The 19,662-nt window shown below is 37.7% G+C and overlaps 1 protein-coding gene across 16 annotated transcripts in view; it reads right to left on the bottom strand.

The window, feature by feature from the left end:
- Positions 1–847: 847 nt before the first annotated feature.
- LOC131688240 (triple functional domain protein-like) overlaps positions 848–19,662 on the bottom strand; it is a 53,947-nt gene continuing 35,132 nt past the window's right edge. For all 16 annotated transcript variants that reach the window (XM_058972414.1, XM_058972415.1, XM_058972413.1 and 13 more), the window contains 5 exons: positions 7,960–8,416; positions 7,864–7,897; positions 5,419–5,659; positions 5,276–5,359; positions 848–1,537 (listed from right to left, as the gene is read on the bottom strand). In XM_058972414.1, coding sequence (XP_058828397.1) covers positions 941–1,537; positions 5,276–5,359; positions 5,419–5,659; positions 7,864–7,897; positions 7,960–8,416 — 1,413 coding nt within the window. In that variant the 3' untranslated portion in view covers positions 848–940. The remainder of the gene's footprint in view (positions 1,538–5,275; positions 5,360–5,418; positions 5,660–7,863; positions 7,898–7,959; positions 8,417–19,662) is intronic.

The following is a 19,662-nucleotide window of genomic DNA, read 5'->3' as shown; positions in this document are numbered from 1 at the left end:
GATACGTACGATCACGCAGCAAATCCCGATTCTAACGAATTCTGCGATTAATGTAAAAAGGTGAAATTTTTTCCAAAATGTAAACACAACTGTTGAATTTGTAGATCTAGGTCCCCAACAGTCATTCAAAGTCTCTTTGGCCACACTGGCCACCATCGACGGATCCGGAAGCATCCAAAGTCAGAATAACGGTTATATTGGTTTCTCGAAAATGGCTAGATTTGCTCAACTTAGTCTCAAATGAAAGGTGTTGTGTCCCCAGAAACTGATATTAAATTCCATCTCCATCCGACTTCCAGCACCGGAGTTACGGGTTGTGGAGGTCGATCACATAGAAAACTCCGATTCAAACCGATACCGTGATGAATGCAAAAAGGTGCTCTTATATATACTTACCAAGTGTAATAAGAATGAAAGACATTTCCATAAAGTTATATTGTACGAACCAGCTATTAAATCATAATTTGGAGAAATGAGAAAGGCACAATTGCACCTCTAGGTGGATTAAAACAGGTTTTTATTTTGTAGCACCGTGGAATCGCTTTGACAAACAATTTGAATAAAAATTTAAAATAAAAAGCTTGGCAAACTATGTTGATCAACTATTTGAAGAGCCAGTACACAGTTCAAATTTATTTCGCGAAAGATGTCAAATATTTGTCATTATGACAAACAATGTACTGATAGGTTTAGAGTAAGCAACCCACCGGGTCAAACATAGCTTCGTTAGCAGAAGTCTTTGTGTCATCATTTGCAGTCGATTACAACGAAGCTTGAAAATTATTGATGATATAAAAAAATGGAAAATTTCTCAATGCGGCTAAACACAATGGTAGTTTTAGCCATCACTTTATTTCTGCTTACTCGGTCATATAGAACGTTTCTCAGTTCACGTTTATCGATGTTACTGCACAGTAAATATTTCTTAACTATAAAGGATCTACCTCTGTTTACAATACTGTTCATAATACATACAATAATTCCCCAAAAACTTATCCTTTTGAGCCCTGTTCCCAAAATCGACCGAATGTTTATTGCCGTTCAATTCGAAATTAATTCTTACGTCAGATTTTTTGCTTTGTTTCATCACCGGTGCACCTCGTTGGAACTTGACTACAAACACAATTCGATTGTATTTCTCTGCTTGTCGATCGATTTCCCTCACCTGTTGGATCTTCACACAAACTGTGCCCTTTTCGCACAATAGTATCCGGTGAGAGCTGAGTGTCTCGTTGCTATACCGTACCCGTTCGGAGTAAACCACCAGACCAAGGCTGGAGGGCGTAAGATTTTCGTCCAGGTTGAACAACCGATAGTTCTGCACTAAATTCTTGCGGAATGAACTGATCTGAACTTCGATGAAAGCGATTTTACGGAACAGATCCTTATCCGTTGCGTTGACTTTGTCGTTCATTTGGTTCGACATACGAACGATTTGAGTTTGTACGAAGTTTTGATATTTATTCCAGATGTCAATAACCAAAAAGGTGAAATCTTCGGTTGTTTGGGCCACCATTGTACCAGTGAGGGATGTGCGCTGTTGAAGAGTAATAACATTGGTTTGTGAGTTGTACTGTTTGAACAGATACGCTAATATGTGCAGATACATAGTGTTTTAAAATGTCGTTTTCGTGCGTATTCATTTCAAGAAGCTTCTGTATTGATGAATTAGCTTCTATTAGTATTTACGGTTCATAGATAAATTCACTTACTAGTATGGAATACAAAATTTGGTTAATGTTCCGAATCGCGGCTACCAAATTTATTTCGTGAAAGATGTCACTAAGTGCCAAGAATTCAAAAGCACCAGCTACTCTCGCTGTGGAGGATAAGTCGAACGAGCATTGCTCTCCTCCACAACTAACACACACTTAATTTTTTCTGCCAAATCTCAGCTTTTTTGCATCTTGTGCCGAAATCTCAACAGTTTAACAAACATTTTATTATTCAGCAAACATTATTTTTTCTGAGTCTCAGTAAAAGTGACGTTTGAGTGCTGAGACTCGGAAAAAATTTCACCGAGAATCAGCAAACTAATCTCACTTTACTGAGATATCAGTTTCTAAATTTGCTGACTACTCAGCTGTTGGGAAATTACCGAGACGAATTGAGTGTGCAGGAAAAGGAGAGCAAAGGAGGCAGGGATTCGGCATCACTTAGGAAGCACTATGTGGTGTCGGCTATTCATCACCAGAGGTCGCAACAAAGGGGCAAAACTTACCTCCCTAGCCAACAGTTAATGGTCGCTGCAGGAGTAGCAACAACAGCGGAAGAATTCGTTTGATGTTGACCTAGTCAGATAGATTATAACAAATATGCCATACCTTGCTGCAGGTGGTGATAAGCACCACTAATAGTTAAGTAATTTGATAAAATTGCAGCAAAATAAGGTTTTTACACAATTTTGAGCGACTAGGTGGGATGCAACATTTCAATTGTAACATATAGCAAAATATTACTTTTCTAAATTTGTAGTAAATTTGCTTTGTTTTTCATTTTCACTGCTTTGTGAAAGAAATCAGCAATATTTGGTGAACTCATCTTCGCCACCTTGAAAAGGTTAGTCGGGCAAAATAAATCTGAAACAGAGTAATAGTTAATTTGAACTTTTTAAATATTTTGTAAATAATAAGTTAATTAAAAAAAAATAAAATTATGCTTCTTCCCACCAAACCCGGAGAAATTGATGTAGAACCCGGAGGCGCGGACATTGCTCCCGAAAACCGGAGTCTCCGGGTCAAACCCGGAGGGGTGGCAACCCTAATCGCGGCGTTTGCGAAAAATGGATTAATTTTTTAAATGGTTCAAAATAGCCTATTTTACAAAAACTAATGAAAAAAATTGAGGGAAAGCTTTAAAGTAGTTTAAACTTAAAAAATGAGTTGTTCCTACTGACCTCACTAAGAGTGGTATTGCTCATGAGAAATTGACGTTAAGGGTTTAGGTAACGCGACGCGGCTTTCCATAGCATAGCCCATTTCAAAGATCCGAAGCGCCGGCAAGCGCCCAGAATCCGCCGGACGAGGTGACCTTTGGCTCTCCGTCGTACAAACAAACCTGTGATCCGCTCGTTGCCCGGAATACTGAAAGAGACCGTTCATAAACCACGTAGACTCATGCGAATGACGCTGGGGTCTAGCAAAAGTCGTTAATTACACGGTGCTACAATGATTTTGTACTTTTCAAGTGAGAATAGGTTCTTGGCAAATGCAACATAAGAAAATGATTGAAAAATGTTGCATATACTCAAAATCTTGATTTATGGCAAAAAAACTATTTTTCGGGACTTTCGGCATTGAAAAAATTTCTACGCGGTCATTTTTCAATCGATTTTTTTTTAATGATCTGCAAAGAAGAAGAAATGACCTTTCCAAAGGTATGCTATGTTATGTTCTTTTGTCAAAGAACTCAAAGTTCACACACATATTTTTAAATGTATACGTAATCCAGCAAAAAATTTTTTTTTTTAAAATTTTATATGAGACGGTCCCTTTAAAAATTCATGCGAGTAAGTTTCTAATATGGAAAAAATAATAACTCTGCCAATTTCAACCAATTTCGATCATAAAGTGGTCGTTGGAAGCGGAAATAAATGTTCTCCCTAAATTTCTATTTAAACAAAGACGCTTCCTAATAGAAATGTAGAGTAATTTTTATATTTTCATATTGTTGTCTCAAAAATGAAAGTACTTTTAACAAAAGTACTAAACATAGCATACAGTTAGAAAGGTCATTTCTTCTTCTTTCCAGGACAAAAAAATTAAAATCGATTGAAAAATGACCGCGTAGAAATTTGTTCAGTGCCGAAAGTCTCGAAAAATAGTTTTTTTGGCCATAAATCAAGATTTTGAGGGTATGATAAATTGATCAAACGTGGTTTTGTGATGTATTTGACGAGATTCACTTTGAAAGTACATTCATTTTTTTTTTATTTTGTGGCACCGTGTTGGGAATGGGATTTAAAGAGAGTTCTGTCCAACATACATTAGTCGATCAATCTAGATGTATTTTTGTGGACACTTCGCAGCTAGTACACTATTGAGGTACCTGCTCTTTAGGTGACCACTCAATCCAGAAACCTTGCTACAGTACTTGTAGATCTCAATAACATAAGCATGTATAAGTAAAGTTTCTGTTTTGCGATACAGTTCGCAAGTTTCATTGCTTGGGGACCATTCATAAGTTATGTAACGCAAAAATTGCCCAAAATTGACTCCCCCCTCTTCCCATGTAAGTAATTGTCACAAATTTCTTTATACCCCCCTCCACAATTATGTAACAAATTCATTAAAAAAATTATCTCTTCAGTACAAACATGTTACGCAACGTTCTAGCTTACTCCCCCTCCCCCATATCTCACAACATGTCACATTTTGTTATACCTCCTCCCCCCACTAAACGCGTTACGTTATTTACGAATGGTCCCTTGGCGGAATCTCCTTTTCTCCGTTAGACATATTGCGCTGCTTCTTGCTACCTCAATTAATGTGAAACACGATATATGTGGAGTAAAATTACGTAATTTACGAAATTCAACGTCATGTAAAATTAAAATCAATCGTAAAACTAAGCCATTTTTGATGCTCGGGTCAGGAGATGTAAGTTTACACGATTTTTTCTAGATGTGTAGCCAGTTGTTGGACCATGCTGGTTTTGTTCGGGGACGAGGTGCAGGCACATGTATGATGAAAACACCCTTTAAACATTTAACATTTAATACTCTTTGGATTTTTTTGTTATTGTACATTTTTGAATATTTAGAAATACAAATTTTCTTCTTTTTTCGCGTATTTTTTAAAGATCATGTTGCGCCATCTCCATAGGTTATAGAGTATATGTGGCTTTGATACATATGCTAAAAATATCAAAACAAACAACTTTGCCGAAATTTTTTTTTATGGAGCGCCTCTTTCAAAAGATAGTATTGATCTAGATCAGTTTCTACTTATCTAGACCAAAACCAAAGCAGTCAAAAAATGCTCATTTCCATCCAAAATACTTTGGAATACTGAGCGTCGAAAGTAACATTCTGCCCACTGTGCCCCGTCGGACACATAACGGTTAAGGGTGTTTTTTACTCATTTGAAATAAAAATTGCTATCTTTCTTTAAGTTTGTCTTTTGGAGAGAAAATGTAAGACTCAATGCTCAGTGTGCAATACTTCTATTGCGCTATTGCAGAAGTTTTTTTGAAAGATTAGCATAGTTCGCAGCGTGTACACTAATGAAAATTTGCATGAAGTTCTTGACATCAATTGTACAGTTAAATTACTTACCGATGCGCGATGGATATTTTTCATTATACCAGCCGCCTGCTTGAAATGTTTCAAGTAACTATTGTATGGATCAAACAAATCTTCCTAAAATAAAACAATTATGAATTTAAAATACTGTCCATAGTCGATATTACCAAATACACCTTAAAGTACTGAATAAACAGCTCGCAAAGCTCGTCAATGCCCACATTAGGACGAGCTAAATCTTCGTAGACTCGCTTGGTGTGAAGTTCTAAAATTTTGTCATATGTATTGATGAAACGGTGAATTTTCTCCGACAACTCCTCCGGAAGCTGGGTAAAGTAATATTTCCTGTTCGCTGCCAATATCTGACAGAAATGTTTCTGTGATGTTACTAAATTCTGGACAGGATTATCTGCATCCCTATAATGATTAACGCTCATTCGATATTATTTGTTTATATTTGTTTCGGATGATAACCATTACCAACATACATTCACCACTCCCAACAATGACATAGACAAGAAATTAAAAGTGTTTTCAGGAATCCGAATATATTGGCTCAAACGACACGTTCTCATTGTGTAGTCTGAGAGTTTTACCTTGTTGTGTTTCTCATTGTTTCCCTTATTGGAAGGAAAGTTGAAGGAGGAGGCAGGAAGTAGAATTGGCAGGGTGGGAAAAATTACAGTACAAAAACAAAAAGCTGGTAAGTCGAACTCACAAGCAGTGCAAATTGTCAGCGAGAATGCCTAGAGCTCTTTAGCGCATTTGATAAGACACTTTAGTATATCTTTGAGTTTCAGTCGTTCAAACACGGTCTTGTCTATAGGTAAGGACGACAGAAAATTCAAAATTCAAAAGCAAAGGAGTTTCGAAAAATGTAGAGAATGCTTCGAAATAACACGGAATGGATGTAAAAAAAAGGCTGAGGCCTTTGCTTGGCACAAGTTTTTGTCGATTTTCCCAATAATTCTGGTGGTCGGACGACGCCCAGGAGTGATTTTTTTCTCTTATCCAACTTGTCGAAATTGGCAAGGCGGGCTTAGGACCAACGAAGTCAGTCGCTGGACATGCGCTGGTGAATTCGTCAGCCTATTTCCAGTAATACCGAAATGTCCGGGCGTCCAGACAAGGTAGAGAATGTAGACAATGCTTAGTTCTTCGATTAGGGATCGCCACGCGATCACTGGATTGGAACATGATTTATCCAAGCTAAGGGCCTTGATTGCAGTCTGATTATCGGAGCAGAAGTTGAGAACTTTGCCGGATAAGCTTTGTTCATAATAACATAATCGCGAAGTCATCTGCTTAGGATACAGTACAGTAGCTATACCTAGCGAGTGAGACTGTTCCAATCTCATCTCAGCACGTCCGTCCATCAGAGAGCCGTCAGTGTAACAGGTCACTTGTGTTTGTTATTGTCTCTTCTTATAGCCAACCCACCATATCTCTCGAGATGGAATCTTCACATGGAATGTCCTGTAAGGAAAACTACATGTGAGTGTAATATCACTAGGAGCATGAATATCTTTACCCCATGAAACCATGGTGATGGTTTGATATTCAGAAGCGCCTCAAGGGCATCAGTCGGAGTGGTGGTGAAAGCACCAATCAACGCCATGAGCGCCATTCTTTGCAGATATTTCAGCTTCGACTGAACCGTCCCCACCTTTTTCCTCTGCTACCACACAAGGCATACGTATGACGATATTGGACGTACAATTGTTGTGTAAGTCCAATAGATGTATTTGGGTTTTAGATACATTCGTCTGCACTGCCCGAACGCCATGCACACTTTCTTGACTTTGAACTCAATGTATGCAGTCCAGTTTTATTTGGAATCCAATATCACTCCAACGTATTTGACTTGATCTGCACACGGTAGCCCAAAATCAAAGAACATTTTCATAACTTTCCCTATTTAGTAATCTCTACCTAATCGAATGTCGTTAAAAGTTTCATAGTATCGTATTCATACGATAATCCGGACCGAGAAGATTCGTTAGAAAATCATTCAATATCGGTGTTAACATTCCGGCAGAGATTCGTACAACACTGTAAGTACAGAACCCAAAAATGCTCCGTGTGCGACTGGTGTATTTTAGACCCTCCAGCCATTATGTCCTCAACGCGGAACTACACCAGTGGCTCAGTTCTTCACTGGATGCCACATACCTCTGGGCAGGTTCGTTTGCACGCATCAAAATTTAATAATCGGAACATAGCAAAACTTCACCGAACTACCATCAGCCGAGTGTCGCACCAAAGTAAAGTACTATTTCCTGTTCTCTGCCAATATATGACAGAAATGATTCTGTGATGTTATTAAGCTGTGGACAGGGTTATCTGCATCCCTATAATAATTAACCTTCATTCGATATTATTGGTTTATATTTGCTTCGAATAATAACCATTACCATTATACATTCACCACTCCCAACAATGGTACAGACAAGAAATTAAGAGTGTTTTGCAACATTAAAAAATCGAATACAGAATTAGCCTGTTTCTCTCACATGTATTTTATGATTAACTCTTTTTCTAAATGTTTACATTAGTGTAAGCGTACAGTCAGATCATTTGACAATGGTCACAAAGCTTAGTTCATTTATAATACAACATACCATGTTGTTTGGGAAGTTGACTCGAAGCTATCACCTGTGAAAAATAATTTAAAATTTTTCATCATAGCTTGAATACTTCTAACGATGGATACTCACGACTACTAGCATTACTGACGACTGACATTGTGCTCTGTGTGCTGGCCATACTTCCCCGATTGATTGTTTTCACACTCGGCACCCGCTGCTCGTTCCAGTCCTTTTTCGTATTGAGATCGTTAATCCGTTGCCGTTCGTGCATCGCGTAGCCCCTCATTACGTTCTCTATGTATCCAGCCAGTTTTTGAACGAGTCCGATTTCGCTGCCGGAAACTTCTACCTCTTGGATGCCGCGCTTCTTTGAAAACACGCACAGCTTGCACTTGCCATCGTTGTATATACCCACCTCGGAAGCAATGTAGTGGCCGCGGTATTCTAGGTATTCTTTGAACTTTTCGGTGTAAATGATGCATTTTTCAAAGAAAAATATCTTTCCCGGGTAGCGTCGCCTTCGATCCCAATCGTAAATGTCCATTTCGAACATTTTGCGGAACTTGCCCAGGTGGAACAGGTTGATCTGTAAAGAAAAAGAGAACACTATTGATTGAATGGGAAACATCAATTTAACGAAGTACACATGATATACGGACGGTTGGTTAGCACATTTTGCAGTTAGTACGCGAGAAATCATAGCTGCCGCGTACACTTAACCTTGTATTATTGAAGCTTAACATAGTGATCATCTTTTGAAATTTCTTAGTTTTATATCAATAGATTTAGTGAATTACTAACAGCTTTTGAGTATTATCTTATTGGAAGTATACGAAGAAAGATCGTGTTCTTAATTTTTGGCATTGTTCATATTAACGGAAATCATTACATATCTAACTTGGAAAATCTAGAAACTCTTCGGAATAAATAAAATTATCCTCAGGATATTAATACCGATCCAGGGTCCAAACGACGGCGTCGGTGGTCAAGTGGCAAGTGCCACCCCAGTAGATCGAGGTTTAACCCCAGTCGTTTCAGGTCGTTGGAGTTTTCTGAGGTGAAAAACCTGTGTTCAAGTAAAGCCGTTGGTCGCCGTTTATGTGTTGATGGGCCGATATCTAGGGTCCAGATGGTGGAGTCACCTCTCTGGCGTCGGTGATTGACACTCAGTGCCGACGGAAAATAGGCGAGAATAAAAAAATCTAGGTTCCAGATGGTGAGGTTGCCTTTGTGGCGACTCAGTGCGAACAGAAGCCGGCGGAAATTAAATATTATCAAAATATGTTTCTTCCTTGCTCGGATTGACTCAATTTCAAACAGTGTATGTAAATGATCTGAATAACCTAATAGTGCATTATAATGTCATCTTTCCTGCAGGAACTCGTGTGTATAGTACTAGGCAAGCCAATAATTTACTACACTCCAGAACCCCCTGCGTACATTGGTCAAAACTATATTTCGTTTATCGGTTCAACAATCTACAAATCTACTCAATGCGAACAGATAAAAAGTCACGTCCATGTCGAAACGGGATTAAAACGGTTTAGGAAAAATAAAATTAGGAATATTTCAATGTAGACTTTTTTTGCACTAGCAATTTTTTATGAACATTCTCTTAGTAATAATTATAAATATACAAAAATTTAATTTAAGCGGATGAAAATAATGTTACGCTGTTGTTGGACAATAACCCAAGCGTTACAATAACTTAAAAGAAATATCGTTCCACTAGGTACACGATGCAGCATTTTTTTTGTAATTTAATATTTAATTTTCATTCTACCGGTTCCTTTTACGTCCATTTTGTCTTTTTACATTTCTTATAAAAAAATACATTTACATTTCCCTCAAACCTCTGTGATATTGCAGGAAAATCTGAGAATGTGGCAACTCGGGTAGGAGAAAATATAAATTCTCTTTGCCGCTCGAAGACTCGGGATTGGGTCGGGTTCTATCCTCAACCGCTGTCAGTTCGTTCACTTCGACAAGATGACGGATTGGAGCCTGTCTCAGGTTCGTTTCGGGGATCTCTAGCCGTATGCTGACAGAGAAGGGGGACGAAAGACGCGCGCGTGAAACTGTTAGTATATCCGTTCTTTCCACAGTTAATAGTTATTTTGGTTTGTATTCAACTCTCGAGTAATGTTTTTTCTCAATAATAGTTGTTCGGAAATCAGCCCCAATAAGACTTCAATCTGACTAGTATCGATGATCAAGGGTCAATGCGTACTGAACATTCGTGGCGTCTCACAGTAGTCCCCCCATAGGCCAATAATACAAAAAAAAAATATTTCGGCAAAGGCGTGTTTTTATCTTGTGATTACATCATTCTGGATCTATATTTTATAGTTTCATGATGAATTTTGTCAAAAATGAACTGGTTTTCTTCGTATATAGAACAATGCATAGGTTGGTTCGTTATTTACCGATGATGTAAATAATATCGATAATTGATTGCTTGCCAGAAAAATGTTTTTGTCCATCTGTAATCTTTAATATTCTTCTTTTTTTTTCAGATAACGTTACTATTAGCTGTGTATTGAATGATAAATTTCGATTTTTGGAGTGTAAGGAGAGCAGAAAAATGAGTTTATTTGTATATGTAATAGAAAAATTAACCTAAAAATTTTCAATATGACTTTAACTAACTTTGTCCCTCGATATCCTTCCCGAATTTTTTTTCAAAATGGTCGTTAGGCAGTCCAGTTCTACTTAAACTAGGATTCAGCTGCGCATCTCTGCGCCCAGACTGCCTAGAGAATCTAAGATGTTGCATATGTTTAACGGGATAATGCAAGACGAAAAACTGTATATCACATTGTCAAATTAATAATTACTACTGTTCTATTCTATTCTATTCTTTTCTATTCTAACCCTTACACAGCCAGTATTGAAAAGCATCTTGGAAAACACTACAGTTATTCTATAGTGTTTTTCTTGTCAATATTAATATTTGAAGCATATTTTTATATGTCGCAAATATTAAAACGGCCAGGCCTACTGTGCAGAGTTGGTTTTAAGATGTTTCAAAATTAAACGGCAATCAAATTATTCAATTAATGAATAATTTGATTAAAGAATCCTTTCGAAGCTTAAAGGAGGAAGAAACGAGGACAACCGTACCAACCGTTTCCGTTTAAAGGAAATCTGATGAATCGTTGGGAGTAACTTTGCTAAGAAGGTTAATGTCACTCCTTTGGTCCTTTGGGATGGGACAGAGGTATTTACACCTTGCCCTGGCTAAAACGCCTAGGATAAAGCGCCTTTGCTCGCTCATTACACCTTTATCTTAAAATTCTCGACAAACATGATTAGGTTTATGATTAGGGCTCAACTGTCAAAACTCACTTTACAGACATATTTGTCAGATATTTGTCGAGAATTGAATTAAATTATTTTTATATTATTAATAAAACAAGAAAAAAAAACTAATAAAACGAAGAGAACACTAGACAAATGAAAATAAACCCTACTTAAGTCGCATTACTGAGACGCTCTAGCAAAGCCTCCTAGAGCTTCATGCGGTCCAAACGCAGACAATGACGCGACTACCGGAGGACCAAAAGTACCATTCAACGATTTAATTAAAATTTAATCGATCTCACCGGTATGTCCGTCCAGTCGTACCGAAATACTCTGTTGCTGAACACATCAATCTGCAGACTTCGGGCCACTTCCTAACCATCCGTGGCAGCTCACTCAGCTTATATTGTATCAGTGGCGTTGCTTGACTTAATCCGCTCTTCACTTCTGGAGGTACTTCAATGGCAGGACATGTATAACTTTTGGCTGAATCCGGTTTCTGCTGCCGCCAACACCACTTCCGGCGAATTCAGTGCATCCAGTCTATCAATTGCTTTCTTTCTTCACCACACACTCCAACCGATCCATATTCCAGAAATCACGACAAATGCTTCCACACTGAGACTTGTATGACATTAAATATCCGACCTCTTAACGTATTTATTCCTGTTCGCAGAGCAAAAATGTGACGCGAGAAAATATTTATGTCCACCTTCGGTCGATGCCTACTTCGATCTCAAATTAATAATTACTACTGATATCAAAAGTATATAGCTTAATATTAATTTTCCCAAAGCTTCTTATCAATCGAGTCATTAGAACTTGAGTTATATTAATTTATTTGACATTTTTCGTTTAAACACATGTCGTTATGGAATATTCAATGTACGAAGCAAATATCTCACCCCACTTCGTATTACAACAATTATTTAATATTTACGAATAAACTTAAAATTATTAACTATTTCTTGTTTCTCCATTTTAAAATAGCTGGTACTCTAACGAAGGTTTTTTTTATTATGGGATAATTTTTATTGCAGGAAAACAATTTTTATTCACGAAATTCAGAAAAAATGCACGATTTATTTAAAATTCTTTCGTTAACTTGCTATAATAATTACGAACAACATTTGCAGATAGGTCTGTGAGTTGGTCATAATATTTGCGTTCGGCTGCAAAAGCTACAATTTAGAGAACTTCCAATGAATAGTTATTCATTGGAAGTTTTCATTTTTTTTAACAGCGCAGTACAATTTGTACTATTCGATACTAAAAAAATTCTGGATAAAAAAAAATTAATATGAACCTTAATGTAATAAGAACGGCCGTATCACACTGTTAGGTGGATATAATCGATTTTTTTATTGCGAAATTTGAATTCAGCGACCCAAATTTACTACAGAAATGTAGTTTTGTATCAAAATTTGCATTGAATAGATTTATGACCGCCTCCCTTAAGGAATGGAACCACTGTGCGTCTGTTTTTATAAATTTAATTTCGAGTTCCGTTATTGCTAACAAACCCTTGCATCAGGTCAACGACCCTTTGTATTTCTCGTCAATGTTCGATAGTATCGTTCGTATACGTGTATTTCGCAAACAATCCGATATGGAAAACAGGAAATAGTTTCCTAGATCTATAACATCTCGAGCTATCATAACTCTTTGTCTGTACAATGTGTTATCACTCGGTAGGTTTCAACCTAATAAATATGTCGTCGATAAGGAATAGCGAAATTTGTCGTCTGTCGACTGTGGCAATAAATAGTGATCCGGCCCATTATGCAGATAAGATTAGCTTGTCTAGGCAATACTCCCACGGTTGGCTGTGTGGAGTTCAAATTGCTTTTGTTTAGAAAACATAGGATACTCTCGGTAGCCGGCTACCCAGAGATTAAAAAGAACCAAAAACTGAATAACATCTTTTCTTTTTCAAGTGATTGCGCACTCGAGAACCAGCTAAACTATTACCTAATAAACCATACTTTACAGGTCGCATCGATTGCTTGTAGCGAATCCTAGACCTTATACCCTTCCCAACCACCAACTCCGCGACACCTATGGAAGTGTCTGATGAGTCGTCTACCTTCCGTTAAGTAGGTGGAGCACCAACACTTCCCGTCTACCTTATCCTTTATCCTTCCACGTGAATGATGGAGATGGGGACGGCCGGCAATGATGGCTATCATGCTGTTGAGGTTTTAATGTGGGTCGGATTGGTATGGATTTCTACTTACCACTTCCTAAGCAACTCTTATTAGACTATCTAATAGCCGTCAAACATGATGAAGTCAGTGTGCAATCCGTCAAAATCATCGTCACAACGCAACGCAATTCGAGAACTTCATCTTAGGCCAATTCAAATGGCCAATTCAAAACATTACATATGATGTTCCATTTCAGTAAAAATACGGGAAGATGGGGTATTAGGGTATTTGATGAAAAAAAGTTTCCAGACTAAATGTCGAAAAATCTGATGTTTTTGAATTTTATCGGTAACTATTTACTTTTTTATGTGATTTTTCCACGTTCAATAACTTCTGTACAATAACTGTACAGACGTAGCCGCCGGTGGCCACTGATTTAATACGACAGGAGTAGTAGTTAACACAGTTTCTTAGGTTTATTGACGACGATTAATACGACTTTTTACGCTTATTTTGACTTTTCTACTCATACAGCAGCACATTTTTTTCCTTAGGTTATTTTATTTCACAAACACCCATTGGTATTTTCATAGAACAAAGTAGACACTGTATAGCTTTAATCATTTCCAAACACCTTCCAATAATAATTAATATCAAACCGTTCTAATCGGACACTTACTCAGCAAAGATCGAGCTTTAACTTCTGTATCGGTCTAAACCTGAGCGGGCGGCTAACTAAGCACAACAGGCTACTTTCGCGCCGAGCGAGGGTCACTAACAACTAACGACTGACTTTTTTTTCGCACGCGCGCCTGTTGCGCGTGCGAACCCTAATTAACTTTTCTTTCGACTGGCTACCACGACTGACTTTTTTCGACTGACTTAAACGACCTGACGCAAAAGACTTTTATCATTTCGTCTGTGTAGACTTCTCTCTGAGAGAGTCTCAGACCTAAACAAAACATTCTTTCCACGCTCGCGAGAGTAAAGACCCCGGTGGATGAATCAGTAGTTCACTATGACTCATACTCGGAAGCCTTTACTTTCTATAATAGCGTCACCGTCTGCTGCTGGCAGCAACAAACTGTGTTTAATTAAACAAAGTGTTTATTCTTTTCCGTAAGCATATGGCTTGGAAAGCGCCAGTGCATCAAAATATCAGCTTAGCTTAAGGCTGTAGCTGGTGATGTAACCCAGGAAATTAGCTTCCATGGTGCAACACTTGGAGAAATTTTCCAGGGTTGATGCTGGCCGAAAACTATGGGCGCTGCATGCCCCCTTACTTACTGAGCTTGATGTTGCCTCGGAGAGACGCACCATCAAGACGATTGCGCGGGTTATTAGAAAAATTTATGTCAAAAAGTCTTTTGTGTCCTAACTCCTAAGATTGCCATTACAAAAATCATATTTGTTATTACTTTTGTCAAAACCAAATATTTACAATTTTCTATCATTATTTGACATTTTCTTAACATCCTAACTTTACGATGGTCCTAGTGTGCACCCCTGCTGTCCTTCTCGCGGCTCGTCCAATGCTTATACCGGTGTTTTCACCAGTGTGCTGCCTGGCTGCTTCCTCTCGGGTCGATAATGGTTTTCGGGACTTTGATCTCGGGGCACCTCCTCTGGTCCTGCACCCTCCTAGTGGTATACTGTCTTCATGTTTCGTTTATATTCGCACCAGTCAGAGTTTGGTGTTTCTGACTGTGTATAGTGCCTCATTATTGGAGCGGCTGACTGGGCTTTTGATTTTCTCCAGTCGTGTCTTCGTTCGGTAATTCACCGCAGTCGGACGTTATGGTAGTTCCGACTGGGGCAACATATATGTGTTGGCCAAGCATCAGTCGAATTGTAATGTGTCGACTGTGCGGCATGCTTATTGTTCTTGTATCATCGGTCAGAGTGTAATGTTCCTACCGAAGTACTTTGTAGTTAATTATATGACCGTAGTCGGGTTGTGATGTCCCGGCTGTAGCCTTTTTGCTCGTGTTTTGGAGTGAGCCGGGTATTGGCTGTACCGACTTCACTCCCTACGTCTTCTTCTTACTTCCAGTAGCGTAGCGGCTTTCCGTTTCTTGTTCTTGTTGTCTTCTGTGGCGCCCCTCAATCGTTCCCGTCACCACCTTCGACTGGTTCCATTCTTATCGAACGCGTTGGGTAGTCTAACAAAGCTACCTTAATCCATCCTTGTCGAACGCGGTGGGTAGTGCTCGTGACTACCTTCTCCACAGGGCACACACTTCTCTGGACTTCTGCTTCCACTTTATACAAAATCTCCTATGTTTAGTAGTTATTATTATTTTTGTCAATATACGTTATTTGCTTATTTGTTGTACGGTTTTGATAATTTGGCTGCTATAGATTATTATTGTATTAAAAATATAAACAAACTAATTTTTTTTTGTGTTATCTTCATTCTCAACCTGTAATTTACTATATCTATTTAATTATTTCAATTTGTGTTTGTTTTCAATCATTTGCTTTAAACTTTGAAATTTGTCATATGTGAAATTACTTTTGTTTATAGTTTATTTTAAAATGAAAACCGACTCGATTGGCAATCTTCCTAATCTTCTAATTTATTTTTGTCGGTGATTCTTTGCAAAAGAAAAAGAGTGTTAGTGGTTAGTATGTTTCCCCCAATTCCTTCTTTTTCCCCAGATGTGTTTTTTTTTCTTTTGTTTTTTTTTTCGAGATCTTTTGCTACTTTGCTCATTTTAATAATTTCGAGTTCTTTTGCCTATTGTGCTCGTTTTTAGTAAATTTCTTTTTTGTGATATTGTTTTAGGCTCGAGATGGATAATATATTTTTTTGTGTGTTCCTCGAGTTGTGTCTTTTTTTTGTAATTGTGTTTTTTTTTCATAATAATTTTTTTTCATAATGCATTTTTTTCTTAAAATTTTTTTTTTCAAAAATGTTTTGTGTCGACAACATTTGTCGAAGCGAGGTAAGTGTTTTTGCGGGAATACTTCGTTATCTTCCTTCCTGTCTATTGTGGCTATTGTGTATTTGTTGCTTCGACATCTCCCCCTATCCAATTGAGGTTGACCCAGGAGGGTACCTGTAAATAAAGACTTAAATTCCCGAAAAGATACATGGTATTTGTAACCATGCGGTTATGAAGGAAAAGTACTCTGAAAACTTACTTACCATAATCAACTACATCCATCCTAGGGAGTACCTGAAAATTACAATCGCCAAGGTGGACTGATGCGCAACTTGTGAAACCAAATCGAAATTCTCCTATTAACATTTAGAAAGATAAAAAAAAATATAACGCCCTTTGCCTGATTTGCGATTCTTGTGAAATTTCAAAATGAAATTCTTCTGCAGTGTCTGTCTCTACTGCAACTTGTTGATAACTTTTTTGTTTTGGCATATTTGCCCTTTTCATAAAATATTTCTCATCTGGGCGTTTTACTCGCCATTACTACTCATCTGCCTTTCATTATGTGTATTTATGTTTTAATCAGTACCTTGGACGGATTCATGTCGCGTCTCTTTGGTAAAATGTAATCTTCTGAGCGTGTTCGTTACACGTCTCTTTATAAATTGTTCGATAATGTCTTCTACTCCCACTTTCACGTTTTTCGTGACGCTTTCATCACCTATATATTGTAGTGTCCATTAACACTTTTCTTTAATTATGAAACTTTTTTCCTTGTTTTCACTGCTAAGATCTCCTAATGATTATTCCCTTCGTCTTTGTCTCGTATTCCTGTTCTTCACCCTTTTCGCCCTTACTTGGTTTGTCCTCGTTTGTCAACCTTTTCGTCCTATCTGAAATTTTAACACTCATTCATACTTCACTCATTTATCATGCATACCGGCGTAGGTTTCCTTGTGTTCAGTCACCCTTGCCATTCTCAGGAGTCCTACCTCCCCTTGTCCATTCATTCCTGTGCTTCTAATCTCGATTCTTCGGTATTGTCAACTCTGGAGTTTCAAATCGTAGCATAGCTTACACGATCCGATTTAGAAAATACGTGAGACACCCTATGATTTTGGCTCTAGCTCTGGTCCTTTGACTCTGGCTTTTGGCTCTACTTTTATTTTGGCTCTGGTTCACTGACTCAGGCCTTCTTTTATTTTTACTTTATAAATTGCACTCGACTCAGGTCCTTTGACTCTGGCTTTTTGGCTCTTGACTTTTATTTCGGCTCTAGTTCAATGACTCAGGCCCTTCTGTATTTTTGCCTTAGTTTGGTTCAGGTTTCTTGGACTCTGACCATCTCTTGTATTCATTGTCAATGTTTTGCAACCTTCCTTTTGATTGCACTTTTTCCTGTGTTACACTTGCAAAATTTATATTACTTTTATTCGCAACCTTTCCTTCGATTGCATCTTTTTCATGTTTCTATTATATCCCATATTTTATACGACAGTCTACTTGACTCGTTAATAAAAAAAAAAAATTCCCACTTTCTGGCTTTATATTTTCTACCATTTTAAATTGCTTTTTTCGACAGACACTGCTTATTTTATTTTAAACTTTTGATTTTTTTCGGACATAAACCCTTTTTTTTAATTAAATATTATGTCCTCGTTTTATACTCTGCCCTTCATTTTGCATTCCGTTCTTTATTTGTTTTTCGTTGCGTTGTTCGTACACATATTTATTCTCTGTTCCTATTTCAGTATACACAATGCTGACTAGTATATACATATTGATTTAATAGCTACTTGTGTTTATATGTAGAATAGTTTAATAAGGTGAATATGTACATATGTATTTACAACTATATACATTTTTTTTTATTAGAACTCAGTCCATATACCTTTTTCATCGGTTGACATGTACTTTCTCGAGTCTATTTCCGTTTTTAATTACGGCTGTTTGCTCACTTGGCAGTTCGACCACTTCGTATGGTCCTCTCCATAGATTTTGCAATTTCTGTCCTACACCTATGGGGTTGGCTTTAACTAACACCAATTCGCCCCACATGGGTTGCCATACGTTTGTGTTTTTATCGTATATTTCTTTTCTTTTTTGTTTCGATAAAATCAAATTTTCGCGTGCTTGAGTATGCATGCGCTTGAATGTAGACCGCATCTCATTCACATAATCTTCATAATATACGCCATCACTGTCCCATTTGTATACTGAGTTCGGGATGTTTGCGCGTTGACCATATAGTAATTCGAATGGTGTGTAACCAGTCGATGAATTTAACGTTGTATTATATTCAAACGTAAAGAAAGGCAAGTGTTGATCCCAAGTTCTCGGATCCTTTCCAACGTACTGCCTTAGATAGATTTTTAATTCTCTATTGGACCTTTCCACCAAATTAGCTTGTGGGTGGTAGGTACTTGTGGTGATTTTCTTTATTTTTAAAATCTTACATACATTTTTCATTAAGGAACTTACAAAATTTGTTCCATTGTCTGTAACTAACTCCAAGGGAGTTCCAAATTTACAGATGTAGTTTTCTACAAAAGTTTGGGCAACCGTCGAACTTTCCTGGTTCTCCATCGGTGCTACTGTTAAAAATCTAGTTAGGTCGTCTTGCATGACTAGACCGTATTTATTTCCCCAATCTGATTCGGGTAATACTACAATATCCATGTACAATTTTTCGAAAGGTGCAATGGAAGTAGTTGTAATTTTCATCGGAATCTTGTTGGACCTACCAATTTTATTCTTTTGGCACGAGTCACATTGTTTGACGTAGTTTTCTACGTCTCTACGCATGTTTTTCCACTCAAATAGTGGGCTTATACGTTTTAACATTCTTTTACTTCCGACATGTCCGGCCAGCGGAGAGTCATGAAACTCTTTAAGAACAGTTTCTCTCTCTGCTACTGGTACGTGCATTCGATCTTTCTCTGGTGCATATAGAGTGAACACCTTATTGAATTTTCCTGCAATGAATCTTAAAATATTTGTTTCCAGTGTAGTTTGTATATTTCTGTAAGAGATAATTTGAATGTTCTTATCTCCTTTCATATGTTCGGGACAGTTCGCAAACGCGTCAACTAACCCTTCAAAAAATACTTTTGTGTCGGCTCTTGATCGGCTCGACCCGTTTAATATCATTCCCCATATTTTTCGGTTGGGTATCGCAAATACTCTACCGTTCAAATAATCTTTCAACCCATGAGGTAGGTCGACCAATTCGCTTAGCTCTTTATAGGCTGATTTACTGTTGACAATCACGAATGTGGCGTCTGTTTGTCTTTCTTCGATCTTGCTCTTCGAAAATTTTAATAATTTAAAATCAATACGTCCTTGGGCTAGATCATTCTGGAAGTCTTGATGTGAGATCAATCTTTCAACATCACTCTTCTCGTCCCACTCCAAATCGATATTCTCTAAACCATCCATGTGCGGATTCCACTCGGATATCTGTTTATTCTTGAAAAGACCAAATCTTCCCGTTT

The sequence above is a fragment of the Topomyia yanbarensis genome, chromosome 3 (assembly GCF_030247195.1).
Source record: "Topomyia yanbarensis strain Yona2022 chromosome 3, ASM3024719v1, whole genome shotgun sequence".
Lineage (NCBI taxonomy): Eukaryota > Metazoa > Arthropoda > Insecta > Diptera > Culicidae > Topomyia > Topomyia yanbarensis.
The sequence above is the reverse complement of the archived record's forward strand: the minus strand, read 5'-3'. Positions and strand labels throughout refer to the sequence as shown.